Source organism: Hibiscus syriacus, unplaced genomic scaffold, assembly GCF_006381635.1.
Source record: "Hibiscus syriacus cultivar Baekdansim isolate YM2019G1 unplaced genomic scaffold, ASM638163v2 tig00112491_pilon, whole genome shotgun sequence".
NCBI classification, from domain to species: Eukaryota; Viridiplantae; Streptophyta; class Magnoliopsida; order Malvales; family Malvaceae; genus Hibiscus; species Hibiscus syriacus.
The window spans coordinates 236,555-252,887 of NW_024063344.1; the positions used below are offsets into that span (position 1 = coordinate 236,555).

The following is a 16,333-nucleotide window of genomic DNA, read 5'->3' on the forward strand; positions in this document are numbered from 1 at the left end:
CTTTCCCTTTAGTAGCAGATGCGTCCCCGTGTAATATTCCGGGTGAGATAACCACTTGCGGGGTTGGTGGTATGGCCACTCCCTCGGAAGAAATGCCCCCTGATACACTAGCTTGCTGTAGACCCGACAACTTGGCTACGATTTGGTCGACCAAGGACTCCTGATTTTTCTTGATGGACTCAAGAGTACTTTCACTGTTCTGAGCCATCTTATCTTCTAGTTCCTTTTGAAGTCTTGCCATGTGCTCTTCGATCTTCTCCATTCTGGCTTCCATTTGTCTCTTTTTTGTTCGAGTATTGTGCGGGTGATGTGTATCTGATGCTTGTGGTGGTAAGCTCGGTGTCTGAGACATGTTCTGTTAGTTAATACGAATGTAAAAACATGGAAAACAAATATAAAATAAACAGACATGAAATATAAAATGCAAGAAATGCAATGCATGATGTATGCAATTGGAGGCATTGATCCAGAAAAGTGTTCATTATTATAAATAACCCTTGTTCAGACAAAAATGTCTTATCTTTTAAGAGACATAAAAACAGATTAAAGGTACATTTGGACTAAATCCTCTAGACCCCGAACAGCTTCCAGTAGGTTGACAAGTCTTCTGCCTTCATCTGTCACTGGTTGAATGCCTTGTCGAACCACACCCGCTTCCCTTGCTAGGCCGTGAAGATGACGGGCTGCTTTTTGCACTTGATCCAGGAAATCTCGGATGGTTGCGTCTCGGGCCCTCACCCTTCGCTGTGCTTGTTCCCAATGGAAACGCCATTGTAAACCTCCGTCGAAAGGCACAATCTGAAGCTCGTTTGCTTGCCTCTTGAACCCATCTACAATAGCCTCTAACTCAGCTATTGTCTTGCTATCTTTCTCATGTTGTTTTTCTAAGTCAGCTACCCGAACTCTCAAGCGCTGGTTCTGATATTGACTATCTGCCAAGCGTCTTTGGGCAGTCTTCATCTGTTCCTTCCAAGCTTTCTCATTAGGCCCTTCAAACTTCCTTTTCAGGCTATGAGCCTCGTCTTTCCAGTATTCAGAGGTTACCTTCAACTTGGAGTTATCATTGACCTTATCTTGATACCCCTTTCTCAAGTCTTCGAGCTCAAAATGGACTCTTTTTTGTTCTTTTTCCAATTTTTCTGCCCGATCTTTCTGAGAGTCAGCATCAAGCTTCCACTGATAACGTTCAGCTTCAAGTTCTTTTATCCTTTGCTTCAGCTCATTATTCACGGCTTCAAACTCGGTCTTGGCTATCTCGAGTTCAGAAGGGACATGCCTGAGATGTTCTTCCATGGTTCGGGTGTCATCACAGTTTGGCACAGGGATGTTGTCATTCTTTCTCAATCTTCGCCACTCCACATAATCCGGAGTGAGCATGCTTCTGGCAGCTACAACATCCATCCGGAATACTTTCCTCCACGAATCGGCTGCTTCTTTGATCATCTTCTTATAGCTGTCGCCGTGATACTCAAACTCTGACCTAGCCAACCCGCATGTTGCTGGGACAAACTGACGTGCTCCATACTGTCTAAGTGCTAATAACGGAGCATACCCGACTGCTCCCCAAAGTCCAAGTAAGGTCACAGTGTCAGAGTCACCACATCGGAAAAGAACGTCACTGAGAAATAGCCAGGGGGCTCTCCAGACAATATCCTGGTCCTGAAGATGCGTAAAGACCTTCATCCATTTTTCCTTCGAGGCGCCTTCATGCCATTTTAAGGTGATAAATTCACCTAAAGGTGAATAGGTGGTGCTGAAACGGCGGTAGGCAACCCCGTTAGTCTTCCAGAAGTGGCTGTGAATCCAAACCTGAAGGAGCTGAATGCACCCGGTGAATCTTCCTCCGCCAGTTCTTCGGCAATGGTTGAGAGATCGAAAGGTCTCGGCCAAGATGGCTGGTGTTGGGTTAACTCGTTTAGAAAGTTGCTCAAATAGTTCCACCACGGCAGCGTCAATGCACCCCAAAGCCTTCGGAAATATGATCAAACCGTACAGACCCAGTGCAAAAAGGTCTATAGTCTTCCACTCATCAGGGTGGTTTTTCATTAGTTGCTTTATGTGAATCCATTCAATTCCCTCTCCATTGCCTCTACGCTGAGTCCGATCGATTACCCATTTCTCATCTACTCCCACAACTTTGGCCAGTGCATTCTTGAAGGGCTGGCTTTTGATGTGTTTAATGTAGGCTCGCTCAAGCTTGATGCTTTCACAATGCAACAGTGTAGTGTATTCTTCGATGGTGGGCACCATGTCCTCTTGGTTAAAAGTGAAGCAACTATATCCCGGGTTCCAGAATTGAACCATAGCTCTGATTAAGGGCTCATCAGTCTTAACATGAAGCAAGAGTGCAATGTCACCGTACCGTTGGCTGAACTTCTGTCTCCGATCATTCTTCCAACTATCCCAGATATCTCGAAGCTCTTGTACATTGTTCTGTTTTAGGCTGATAGGGGTGTAACGAACCAACTCTGACACATAGCTTCCTTGAAGATTGTCTCCCTTTTCACTTTGAGTCTTCTCGGACCATAGTCGTGCCTCAGCGTTTTCAATCTCTTGTATTACAACACCTTTGTCCATGAATTCAGATTATTTGAGTTTTAATAAACACCTTTTTAGGGATCAATGGCCTCTTATTACGATGCAAATGCTAAAAACAAACACAAAGGCAAAAAGGTTAGTAAAATAGAAAAAAATAAAAAAAAATAAAAAATAAATGGTAAAGGAAAAATCATAAGGACACGAAAAAAAAGGTTAGGAAAGAAATGTCCTAGGTTTTGGAATGTGGTTTTGGGGTAGGCTCTATTTATTCAAAGTCTCCCGGTTTAGGTTCTAAAAACGGTACTCGAGTTCTCCTTGCTGGCGCCCCCTTGGACCGACCAGACCCTTAGTCCGAAACCCATCACAGGCTTGTGTAGACTAAGTTAAACTCGAGAGGACACATTCCCTTATGCCCATACGGAGAATAAATTCACACGAAGGCATAAGGTATATGAATCCCGAAGGCTACTTGCTAGGCCCATACGGTGAATAAATTCACACGAAGGCGTCGCTTTCACCCCCACTTAAAACGGGTTCGGAGCTCGGGTATAGAGCCTTTGGATGAAAAATCTTTAAGGGCTGAAATCATAAAAAAAATGGTCAGTACAACTATTTACTTGAAAATATAATCAAAAGTAAGTAATAAGAATCGAAATGTTACCTTAAAATTTAAACTTACCTTTTCATTAAAAAGACAACTGGAAATTACCTTAGCCTGACTCACTTACCTGTGTCCCCAGCGGAGTCGCCAAGCTGTCGCAACCGTCTTTCGGTTGGGCCCCAGAATTGGGCTTCGACTTGAAAAATGTGGATTGGAGTCTCCACCGATCATTTATTTAAAAAAAAGGTTGACCGGATACCTTAATTCTCACCTGATCTGCGTCTTACCAAAGATGTGTCGGATTCGGGAGTCAGTTACAGTCAAGGAAGGGTTAGCACCCTTGAACTGCCCTTTCGGTACTATATAATTTTCAGTTGTCTTTATTTAAGAAAATTGTAATTTTAAATTAAAAGGTAAAATGACTATCTAAATTACTTACCTTTAACTGTTTTTTGATACATACTTTTAAAGAATCAAGAAAAGTGTTAGATAAAAAAATGAGAAAATAAAAACAAATAAAATAAAGAAAATAATACAGAGATAAAAAGATAAAGAAAATAAAAAGGATTAAGTGAAGGTAAATAAAAATAAATGAAAATAAGATAAAGAAGATAAACGAAATAAAAATAAAAATAAAGATGAAACAAAGAAGGTAATAAAGAAAATAGAATAAAGTAAAAAGATAATAAAAAGAGTAGTAAGGACCAAAAAGAAATATAGATAATAAAAAAAATAATTATATATATATATAAATAGGGGATAAAATTACAATAAAAACAAAATTAAGGGGTAAAAAAAAGAATAATAAAAGAGGAAGACGTGTGGGTTGCATGTTTAGTTATTTTTGTCAAAAGAAGATGCCTTTAGCTAATAGGCTTTAAGGGTCCCATGGTGTTAATAATTATGCTTCAATGTCCTCCTAACTAATGGATTTTCACCGAAAAAAAGATTGGTCAAAAAGAGGGGACATGGGGGCCTAGAGAGAAAAAGAAAAAGTTTGGTTAGTAATATATATATAATAATAATAATAATATAAATAATAATAATATAAATAATAATAAAGAGAAGAATAAAAAATATAATTGTAGTAAAAATCGGGAAAAAATATAAATAGAAAAGCATATATATACATATAATTATAAGATATTAGAATAGTAGTAAAAAAACAAAACAATAATGAAATAGAAGAATATAAAAAAATATATAGATATAATTATAAGCTATAGTACTTTAAATAAGGAAAAAAAAAATTAAATATATACATATATATATATATTAATAATAGGTATAGATAAAATATTAAAAATATATGTATATGTAACAAAATAAAAAAAGGGTTAAATTGAATAAAAAAACAAGTTGGGTGGCCAAATCAAAAGAAAATCAAAATTAGAAATCAATTTAAGGTAAAATTAGGGTTAAAATAACCCTTTAAAATCAACGAGGGACCAAAAGGGTAGTTTACCCTTTACTGAACAGAAACACGTGGGTCAGACGCTGGCCGGGTCGGGTCCTGATAGTCGGATGGTTTTAGTATTTAAGTCAAAATTTTCAGAAACTGCTTCATTTGTCATCTCCTCACACGAGAGCATTCTCTCGTCTCCCTAACATTTCTCTGTAATGTTCTTGAGGTCCAAGAACAAGGGTCGTGCGCCGCCTGAGAATGGTGGCCACCGCCTCGCCGCCGCTCATCGGCGATGGTCCACCATGAAACACGTTTCTTTAAAATCCATTCTCTTCCCACAGCCCAAAAATCCCAGTAGATCTTCGAAAATTGCCTTAAAAAACGCAGATATGGGAAATAGGTTTCGAAAATAAAGGCCTCACTTCGTTCATCGGCCAAAACATTTTTTTTGTGTGGTTTTGAAGTCAAATCTCAAGCAACACTCAACATGCAACAGTGAAAGACGAGTGAACAGAGGTAAAAGATGCTACCTTCTTATTATTTCCTTTTCGAAATTGTTACAAAAGGCTTCGAAATTGCTTGATATTTCTCTCAATATTTCGTGTGACTTTCTTGCCAAATTCCTCGTATCCCCCTGCGTATTGATTACATGGGTTTTTATAGCCTAAGAAAATCTATATTTAGAGATTGAATCCGAGTGAAACTCGGTTTAGTTGTGGTCGTTCGAAATCCCACTAACATACGTCGCCTTTGTTTGTGTCTCATGTGCTTACATGTGCTTTCCTTGCGCCGAGGGAACCGGGTTTGTTGAATGGCTGATGAAACTGGCGTGGAATGCGGTCGTATGATGTAAGGACTCCTCGAGCAAGGGCTTATGGCGCCGTGGAGACTTGGAACACTAGGGTTCTAGAAACCCTAGTTCATTGCTGGGAATCAGCTTGCCATTTGGTCTGGGCCATCTGTTTAGGCCTGGAAACATGAAATAAAAAATAAATAAATAATAAAATAATAAAATATGTGTTCAATGTAATATATGGATGAATGTGAGATGTGATGAAATAACGTGTCTACAATAGTAATTTTTAATTTTTTATAAAAATAATATTTAAAGATTTATAATAAAAATAACATTTATTTATGTCATATAAGATGAAAATACATTTACGTAATAGTATTTTTAAGGAAACACATTTACTTACGTAACCGTCTCAAAATGATATCATTTGAAGAAATATTTCACATGATCTATTATGTAAGTAAAGATATTTTTTTTTTGAAAAAGAATCTTTCAAAATACATTGTCTTACAAAGATATATTTATTTTATGTGATAGAAAAATATTATTTTATCTTGTATCATTTTAATCACATTATTTTAAAATTGTAATTTCAAAACATTTATTTGTTTTTCTGAAACAAAACATTTACTTGTTCTAGAATGGAAGTTTAATTGATATTTTGTTATTAACAATCAATAAATTTAATTATTTTATTATCAAACAATTCTCATCGATAGGTGTTATGTTTCACTTATTAAAAACTGTCACATGATAGATATTAAAAGTATATATAATTATTATGAGAGAAGATAATCTTCATCACAAGCTTTTTATTTTCCGTCTCTCCCCCAAGAGAGAATTATAGTTCTCGACTTCATATTTTTATTACCGTCATTATTTAACAAAAGTTATTATTAAAAATGAATATAAGTCAGGTCTTTTAGCCAGCATAGGTTAATGGGTTCTTTTCTGGGAAGTTATTGGTACGCGAATTGCCGTGAACGTAGGCCAGAGAAGCACCGGTGAACAAGGAGGTCGTCCTCTCCTACTTTATCAAGAAAAGAAAATGAAAAAGAAAAAGGCGAGTTATTATTTTATAATATTTACAGTTATATGATAAAAAACATTAATAATCGAATAAATAAAAATTTCCTTGAATTCTTAATCTCTCGGGAGAACCATTTGGTTCACATATGATCATGATTCATGAATTAGGAAAACTTCACCTGAAGAGAGTTCACATTAAAAATGAAATAATTAGACAGACCAAAAATGGAAGAAATCAAAGTTATTATTATTATCAAAGAAAAATAAACGGACAAAACGCGGAAGTACATCCGCGCCATGTATTTGTCCTAACTGGAGATGGACATGAAGAGAGTCGGAGTTTCTGATTCATGAAAAATAAGCCGAGGAAGACGGGGGGAAAAAAGGGAAACAATGTGACTGACGGGATTCGAGCCCAGGTTTCTACGGCCACAACGAAGAGTTCTTGGCACTAAACCAGTCACTTTTGACTAATTTGAGGCCAAATTATTTAAATTATCATAATTTAATGATGTGTGATTCCTATGACCCAAACTACGGTTTGTAGTTTTTCTTTTAACGAGTTTTAAATCATACAACTCCAATTCCCTTGGTATTATAACATTTTTAACAGGACAAACTAACTGGATTCAACTTCAAATTTTAATTTGCGGAAAGTTGTTTCTTGAATTGTATGGAATTTGTGCACTAAAAAAAGTTGTTTTTCTTTTTGCCTTTTCTTCCCTCTCCCTGTGTTCAAACTGAGCATAATGCAAAGCATGAGAATTCAACGAAAGGTAACATGAACAAATCAACTTTTTCAATAACTTTTTCCCCCTCTTTTACTATGTTCATTAAAAAAGAGGGCCTACAGTAATATGCCTCAGCAGTTGCATATGCATCTAATTCCTTTTGTAAACAAAACAAAGAACATCTTTGAGCTTTACTTCAAGTGTAGTTTCATAACTCGTATCCCTTCGCTAAAATGCATCTGCAGCTTGGATTTCATGAGATCGTTCGGACATGAGTCTTGGCGGTATGATTCGGAATGCAGCTTTAACATCAGCAAATTTTTACTTGAACAGAATTAGATGCAGCAACTGGTGCGAAAAATTGATCAGAAGATATTAAGGGATCCCTTGATGGGACTAGAAGCTCCGTTCTGTGTTTGTTCTTGCTGTGGAGCAGGGGGATTCATTGATAATTTTTTCAGGACGTTTTTAGTATACAAGGAGCCAAACACAACGACCTGATAAAGGCATCAGTATAATCAGGCTTTTGAAAATCGACAACAATGTTAGAAAAAACGTAGTAGAGACTTACCGCCCCGATACATTGTTCCCAACTAAGGGGATGGCCAAACCACACGCATGACAGCATGATGCTCACAAGCTTAAACAACAGTGTAAGAGGAATCACCATTAATCCGAAATATATCATTAGGAGAAAATGAGACACTCAAAATTTATTGTAGAAACTTCAACTATACCTGTCTTGTGGTCATTATGGCAGCAAATGTGAGGGCGCCAAATGTTCGAATCGTGTAAGAAATGAAGAATTGACTAATTGTAGCTACCTATAAAAGAAAATCTCTTTTAAACTTAGGATTCCAAATTATGTCTTCTCTATAAGCCGGGGACAATAAAAGAAATAGCACAAACTCAGTTAGGGCCTAATAAGACTAAAACAGGAAAGGAAAGAACACTTACAGTAGAAAGTAATACAATATCAAGAAAACAATCAGTGTGGCGACAAACAAAATCTATAGCTGAAAGTAAATGTCCCTGTAATATAAGACCTAGACGGTACAGAAAAGAAAAATCACAACCAGTAATCAATCAGTGGAATGCAACACAAAGAAATCTTAAAGGTAAAACAGAAGATATTCCTAACAGTACGTTGAAGGAACTTTTACCTATCAAACTGAGAATACAAGAACACAATGTTGTATAGAATATTTGATTGTGTATTTCCATATCGTATCCTTTGAATAATTTATCTTGGAATGTGCTTGTAAAACCATCAAACCTGTTAAACGTAGAAATGAGCATTTAAAACTCAAAATGACTTGAGACTATAGAAATATTTCAGCCTAAACAAGCCTACATATGAGAGTAGTTTTTCACTAATTTAAGTGTAATCGATGCGAAAATATGCCACTAATAAATCAGCAATCAAGAATTTAGACCTATCAATGGTACATATATCACTTTGTAGTTTGAAGATCCTATTACAGAAAGGATCAACAAATATCTTTTATGGTGAGGGGAAATAAGTTTCAGATTGATACCCAAGATAACAAACCATCAGAGAAACACCCCAAGCTGTATTTTCTCTTCCTTTGCTGTAAGGACTAATGTCAGTTCCTGCCTATAGTGAGATCTGAATCAGTATACGTATAATAAAGTCATAGCACAATCTAAAGCAGCTAATCAGAAACAGAAAAAAAGAAATACACAAATCCTTAATCTATAACAAGGCTTCATGTATAGCAGAGACCATCAGATTGAGCAAGTTAAACAAATGTCTATGCATAATATGTGGTTCAATGCCACTCAATGTTATACAACCTAAATTAGCCGCTTCCATCCCACAATCAAGCTCTATATAAACTATATTAAATCATGCACATGGAAATAAATACATGAGAGCTATAAACAACCAGAAGGTAAACAATGAACGATGATGCCAAAGAACAGAACTTTTACCGGAAATAGTATAAATATTGAACAACCTACTGTCACCAGAAATGCTACCAAATAGTCAAATCCCCTATACGTCTTTTGCATAATGAAAGTTCCCCAAATCTGTATGAAAAAAGACAATGTTGTCAGAAATTTTTGCAGCTTAAAACCATTGAGGCATTGACAAGGAATAATGGGGGACTAGCATTAAGCATCCATTGGATGAAATTAAGATCCCAAACCCATTTGGATACATAGAATTCATAAGCCTCTTTAATTAGTAATGCAAAACTAACATACCATTACAGGTATCATTTTCGCGCACTTAGCCAGAGTCTGAACAGGAAAACTGACATACTTTAGGGCCTGGACCATAGAAACGTTTTCATTAAAATTATTATACCATAACTGCATAAAGGGAACTTATTCAGAATATTTATGTTCAAATACACATATAAGAGTAACATAATTGCATTATAAGTTGATATAAGAAACAGCTTCACCTCATACTGACATGTTGTGGTTAGGATGTTTGATACTGATATGAGGCAGTACTTATAGACTGGAGCAACAGGATCCAAGGCTTTCTTACTTGCCTACAGAAGGAAAAAAAAAAGCAGAAGCAAACGAAAATGGTGAAAAGTAAGGAGGTCAACCTTGCCATCTTTTATGATAGATGGTTCATCTCATAAGATCATAAGGCCAAATGGAAAATAAATAAAAACACACAAAAATATTACATACAGTCGCAGCAACTTGCCAGTAATGGTTGCATACCAGTAAAAAACCAGCAGAAACAGCAGATGTTGTTAGGCGGTTGCAGAAAACGAGAAACAATGAGTACTTAAAATATTCCTTGTTCACCCCATATGGGACTCTCATAATCTTTTCCTGCATGAAAGTAAACTTCCATCAACAACTCAAAACAAAAGAACGCTTGCAACTAAACCATTTTTTATCAATTATACAAAAGAACACTTGCACCTTCAAACAAGAGTGAAGAGCGGATATTAAAAGGTATCTACATAATTCTCCTTTGGAGGAAGATCGTGCTGCTAATACAGAATAATCATATCTCTTGATAATTAACGAAGTTGAGACATCAACGGCATAACTGCCATTATCTACATTCTTATTGTTAGTTCAACCTGATTGCAGCTGGATTATACTCAAAACTTCAATTCTAACATGGACTTGCTCATCAAAATAGGATATTTAACATATTTTTGGATGAAATACACAAGTATTGTTCTGCTACAGCTACCCATCGTTATAGCTAAAATTAGTTCTTTATTTTTCAAATTTCAAGTTTCAAAGCAAAAGGACAACAAGATCCTCCCAGAAGAACTTGCAAAATAGTAGTAAAAAAATGTATTGGGCTTGTATATTGTATTATAACCAATCATGTTAGAAGCTCAAGACAAAGACATTAAAATCTAGACTTTCTTTTTATAAACAGTTTACATTGTGAAGAAACATTTACAAGATAGAGGGAGACCCAACTGTTCATGCTTTTGAAGTTCTTTCGAGGTACAAGCGATGCGATTAAAAAAGAATACAAAGATAAAAACTGCAAATAAAGAAAAACACAATTTTTTTAAAGGAAAAGACGAACCTGTAAAACTCCATAGATTACAAGAGTAATCATGATTCCACTAACAGCGAAAACTCCTTTCCATAAGTTGTTTTCCTTCGCCCCATTCGTCGTCGGCAAAGGTCCAGCCATTCGGAAGTAAGTCAAAGCAATTCAATTTATAAAATTTCTATTTTTCCAAAAAATTGAAAAAAGAAAAAGAAAAGATAATCGCCTAGAAATGTAGGGAGGCAATCAAAGCAAAGACTTTTCCCCGGGGACAAGTAGAGTAAGGAAGGGAAGGTGAGGGTTTTAAAAGCAGAGGAAGAAGTGGAGAGATGAACTGAGATGCATAAGAGTTGCCGTTTAAAGCTTTGGGCAGATCGTATTCAGTGTCGTTTTAAGCCACCGAGAGTTTCAGCTGCCGTCTCTCTTTTTCTCTCTCTTTCAGCCTCATAGCGTAAGAAAAAGCTAGGCGGCTTTTTTGGGGAATCAAAGGAGAGAGGATAGAAGGGTAAAGGTTCGCCACGTCAGCATCAATGAAATGGACCTTAATGGAGGCGAGTGAGCGCGTGAGAATATATCTCGGCCGTCGCCTGTTCCATTCTTTTTGGTTTTCTGGGTCAGGGTCAAAAATGGCCTTTGAGGGCTTAGATTTTGTGATTTGGGGCTGTTATTTGAAGCCCATTTAATATATTAATTTTAAACCCTAATTTCCCCGCAAACCCTAACGGCTTCTCCGCATCTTACTTTCTTCATGTTCCAAAATTTTAAATGGTTTCTTGTGTAATTCGGTTTAGGGTTTAGAAGGATTTGAGGCAGCGGCAGAAACCAATGGTTCCCAAAGGTATTTGAATTTAGTTTTTACAAATTTCGAACAACTTTGCTTTCACTTGTTGCTTTTGTTATGTGCAATGAGAATCTGGGTTTTCTACTCTATTATTTGGTTTATGAAGAGCTGAAATGAGATTAAAATTTCACTTTATTTTTAGAGGCTGTTGATATTGTCTTGTTGGCCAAACTTTGCTGCTACTGTTAACTGGGGATCTACTCTTATTACCTGGTATTATGCAGTTGAGAAGAAGGTAAATCCGAAGGCACAGGCCTTGAAGGCTGCAAAGGCGGTGAAATCTGGAACCACATTTAAGAAGAAGACAGAGAAGATCCGAACAAAGGTTACATTCCACAGGCCAAGGACGTTGAAGAAGGATAGGAACCCCAAGTACCCACGCATTAGTGCTCCCCAAGGAACAAACTTGATCATTATCAGATTCTCAAGTTCCCCCTCACAACCGAGTCAGCTATGAAGAAGATTGAAGATAACAACACTTTGGTCTTCATTGTCGACATTCGCGCAGACAAGAAGATAAAGGATGCTGTCAAGAAGATGTATGACATTCAGGCCAAGAAAGTGAACACCTTGATCAGGTAATGTTATTAACCGCTGTACAACTTATTAAAAACCTAAATTTGAACAACTTATAATGGTCTGTGGATTGTTGCTAATCGATGTTGTGATTCAGGCCTGATGGTACGAAGAAGGCTTATGTTAGGTTGACACCAGACTACGACGCATTGGATGTGGCAAACAAATTGGTATCATCTAAAGCTAGTTGCTTACTACACTGTTTTGAGACTTTGAGGAGGAAGATGTACTTTTGCCTATTAAAGTTGGGATCTTGCCATTGAATCTTCTGTTGTTAGCTTCAAGTATTTTGCCTTTTTGTTACTGTAGCTTCTTTATCAAAATTTTATTGAAGAGTCTTGTCCTTTACCTGATTCGGCCAACAAAGCTTTGAGCTTCAAAGACAAGGTTTTTGATAGAGATGTGGCCGTCCATTAGTTTAAAGAAATTTGCAAGTAATTAAATAATATTATTGGAAGCTGGCGATAATCCCAATTATTAAACATTCTATCGTGCGATTTAGAATTATAAAAAAATATTGGTTTGATAACAACAAATGCTTATTTATTCCAATTGAGAATTCCTCAAGTCCACCTCCCCCCAATACATTACCCACTTCATTTTCAATTAGTTCTAACGACTAATTCAGCTCCATTTTTTTTATTAATCTCATCTAATCCCATTCGATTAGTTCTTGATTAGTGCGTGATAACGACTTAATGCTTTCAGCAAAGCTAACCACCACCGTCGCGTCAGCGCTATTATAAACAATCTGATGGTCGGTCAAACTAAATCATAAGAGGGGGACCCATTCCCACCACTGTCGCTCTCCATCGGTGATCAAAATCCTCCGCGGTTAGATTTCCCTTCAACTCCATATCAACCGTACACATGGCATAGTGGAGCTATTTGGAGGCCCTCCCTCTTCTAATTTACCGGTTTTAAACCGGTTCATAGTCGCTACATTGGACGCCTGTGTATAAGAACCATTGAAGAAAGGTAAAGAAAGCAAGAGAGAGCAACGTGGCTTTTATTTTCTTCTTTAGTTTTCTATCTCCGAGCATTGATAGCTTAGCATTTCTCGGGGAAATAATGCCGATTTCTCGAATTGCGATAGGTTCTCCGGTGGAGGCTAGCCAACCCGATGCTCTCAAGGCAGCTCTAGCTGAGTTTATTTCAATGCTCATCTTTGTTTTCGCCCGTCAAGGCTCCGGCATGGCTTTTAGTACATATCTTGATCCCTTGAAACACACTAAATTAAAATATTTTTGTTAACACTAAATTTGTTATGTAAGCCTGCCTGATTAACCAACATCAACGTTTATGTGTATGAATCTTTGTGCAGACAGGCTCACAGACAACAGCTCATCATCACCGGCGGGATTAGTAGCTGCATCACTGGCTCACGCCTTGGCATTGTTCGTGCGGTTTCCATCGGTGCTAACATCTCTGGTGGCATGTAAACCCTACCGTCACATTAGGGCCTTTGTTGGCGGCCACATTACCTTGTTTAGGGGTATTTTGTACTGGATTGCTCAATTGCTCGGATCCATGGTTGCTTGCTTGCTTCTCAAGTTTTCAACTGGTGGATTGGTACGATATTCAAAGCAAAAACTGAGATAGAAAAATGAATTTCAATCCAATGTTTAACCAGAGCTGCTTATGTTACGTTGCAGACAACATCAGCATTTGGGTTGTCATCTGGGGTTGGAGCATGGAACGCTGTGGTTTTCGAGATCGTGATGACATTTGGGTTGGTTTACACTGTTTACGCCACAGCTGTTGACCCAAAGAAGGGTGATATCGGGATCATTGCACCCATTGCAATTGGTTTCATCGTGGGTGACAACATCTTGGCTGGTGGTGCTTTCGATGGTGCATACATGAACCCTGCGGTCTCCTTCGGACCAGCTGTGGTCAGCTGGACATGGGACAACCACTGGGTCTACTGGCTCGGTCCATTAATTGGCGCTGCCGTTGCAGCTATTGTGTATGAGGTCTTCTTCATCGCCCCAGACACACATGACAACTTCCCACTACTGAATATTGAAGTCTTTTCTAGTTCCACGTTATTCGTATCTCTCTTGTGTTGATTCCTAGGAACTTGTTTTCTAAATCAATCGATATTAACTCTGGAAGATTTGCAGCTTGACTTTGTTGATCTCTATCTAGTATTTGTAACACAGCATCTGCTTCTTTCTTTTATCTCATTTGAACTTTGTATATACACAGAATTCAGGCAAAAAATGGCAAAAAGGTGACGATTTATAGTTTTAGTTATCAAGAAACATGAAAATGTACAATCATTGCAGTCAGATTTCTCTTCCGATGCCACAGAGAAACATTATTCCAACTTGACAATGGGGAAATGGTTTCTATTTAACAAGTTCAGTAAAGTATTTGGATTTTCACTAAACCAAGCTTCAACTAAACATTATTCACATTACATGAGAATGAAAATGGGGAAAAAGTAGCTGAATTTGGATTTTCACTTAAAACGAATGAATTAAAAAAATTGATCTCCCTAATACAAAGCTTAAAAGAAAGCCCAATAGAGAGAAAGGCACATAGATAGTAATAAAACACAACACACAAAATCTGAATTTTTTAGCTGTTGTCAAATAAGAATAAGAATTTAGCAAATTATAGAAGTTCATAATTCTAAATTATAGTCCCCTGATTCTAGCCTAGCTAAATAACCCAAAATATATTGTTATCTTGTCACCCATGAACTCTCTTAATATAAATCTATCTAAACAATCGCATTTTTCAAGTAAAATTTAAAAGAAATCTACTGCAATCGGCCCTTGAACATTCGGTTGTAGCAGACCAACAGAATTCAACTTAAAAATATGAACAACCCAACTAATTCGAGCAAACTTAAGCATCATAACACATATTAATCTTTAAAACTTAAGAATGTTGGTTTTTGACATCTTTATTTGAACAAAAAAAAGTAATCTGTGATTTCCAAGATTTTAGATTTTCAAAAAATTAAAAATTAAAGAACAAAAAACACAAGTTAAGAAAATTACAGAGAAAAGCAGGGCAATTTCTTCAGTTGAGGAACCATCTCTAGGTTTCAGTAGGGAACTTGCCCGGGAGGTTATGCTGTGAGGCGGTTAAAAAACAGCTAAAAAAAGGCGTGATCGGTTAAATAAGTGACCGGTTAAAACGGCTAATAATGTAAACGGTAAAAAAAATAAACGCTACATATTACATTACACAACCTATCGGTTTTTTTAATGTTACTAATAATGTAAACGGTAAAAAAAATAGGTGCTACCTATTATATTAAAATACTACCGTTTGTTTAAAGATTACTAATAATAAACGGTAAAAAAATAGGCACTACCTATTACATTAAAATACCTACTGGTTTTTTTGAAAGTTGCTAATAATGTAAACGGTAAAAAAATAGCCGTTACCTATTACATTGAAATATCTACTGGTTTTTTGAAGGTTGTTAATAATGTAACGATAAAAAAATAGACGCTACCTATTACATTAAAATACCTATCGATTTTTTTGAAAGTTGCTAATAATGTAAACGGTAAAAAAAATAGGCACTACCTATTACATTAAAATACCTATCGATTTTTTTGAAGGTTGCTAATAATGTAAACGGTAAAAAAAAATAAGCGCTACCTATTACATTAAAATACCTACCGGTTTGTTTAAAGATTGTTAATAATGTAAACGATAAAATAAAATAAGCACTACCTATTATATTAAAATACCTATCGGTTTTTTTAAGGTTGTTAATAATGTAAACGGTAAAAAAAATAGGCGCTACATATTACATTAAAATACCTACCGGATTTTTGAAATGTATCGACACTTTATAAAAATGTATCGATACATAACAATATAACAAGTAAAAATATGACAAAATTAGTTTCATTATGACAAAACCGGTAAAGAGCTACCGGATATGTTGAAAGTATCGATACTTATTGTACATGTATCGACACTTTGTTGAAAGTTATGTAATTTATTTTCAAAATTTTTTAATAGTACTTATGTTTTCCACCTACAATATTAAATTAATAATTTTATTTACAAAAAAATTATTTGATTGTTTACATATTTTATAAAATATTATTTAAAATTTAAATTTAACAATTTTAACCAAAGATAATAATAAATATGTAATATATATGTTTATTATTTTTAATTTAATAATAATATATATGTAACATAAAAATGAATCATTAGACGCATATAATTACTAAATTAATATTTTAAAACTCACTCAAAAGATAACCTTAAATTAATTTTTTCACATTGAAATAAGTATGGACATCATATATGTATCGATAC

The 16,333-nt window shown here is 36.0% G+C and overlaps 2 protein-coding genes and 1 pseudogene across 3 annotated transcripts; 2 read left to right on the top strand and 1 right to left on the bottom strand.

The window, feature by feature from the left end:
* Positions 1-7,318: 7,318 nt before the first annotated feature.
* Positions 7,319-11,090, bottom strand: LOC120180320 (UDP-galactose/UDP-glucose transporter 5B-like). Of its 2 annotated transcripts, XM_039185669.1 has the most exons (11): positions 10,648-11,090; positions 9,810-9,923; positions 9,536-9,628; positions 9,333-9,398; positions 9,057-9,155; positions 8,639-8,718; positions 8,264-8,376; positions 8,058-8,146; positions 7,838-7,924; positions 7,672-7,740; positions 7,319-7,597 (listed from the first exon to the last, which is right to left on the bottom strand). In XM_039185669.1, exons 1-11 carry the CDS (start codon positions 10,756-10,758, stop codon positions 7,466-7,468), a joined length of 1,053 nt encoding a protein of 350 aa, XP_039041600.1. In that variant the 5' UTR covers positions 10,759-11,090; the 3' UTR covers positions 7,319-7,465. The 2 variants fall into 2 exon arrangements, with proteins under 2 accessions (XP_039041600.1, XP_039041601.1); XM_039185670.1 differs by lacking the exons at positions 9,057-9,155; positions 9,333-9,398 and having other exon boundaries at positions 10,648-11,089.
* A 101-nt stretch (positions 11,091-11,191) lies between these two features.
* Positions 11,192-11,973, top strand: LOC120180300 (60S ribosomal protein L23a-like). Its single transcript, XM_039185652.1, has 3 exons — positions 11,192-11,355; positions 11,414-11,452; positions 11,680-11,973. The coding sequence occupies exons 2-3, from the start codon at positions 11,440-11,442 to the stop codon at positions 11,910-11,912; spliced, it is 246 nt and encodes an 81-aa protein (XP_039041583.1). The 5' UTR covers positions 11,192-11,355; positions 11,414-11,439; the 3' UTR covers positions 11,913-11,973.
* A 999-nt stretch (positions 11,974-12,972) lies between these two features.
* On the top strand, positions 12,973-14,103 carry LOC120180262 (annotated as a pseudogene).
* Positions 14,104-16,333: the final 2,230 nt, after the last annotated feature.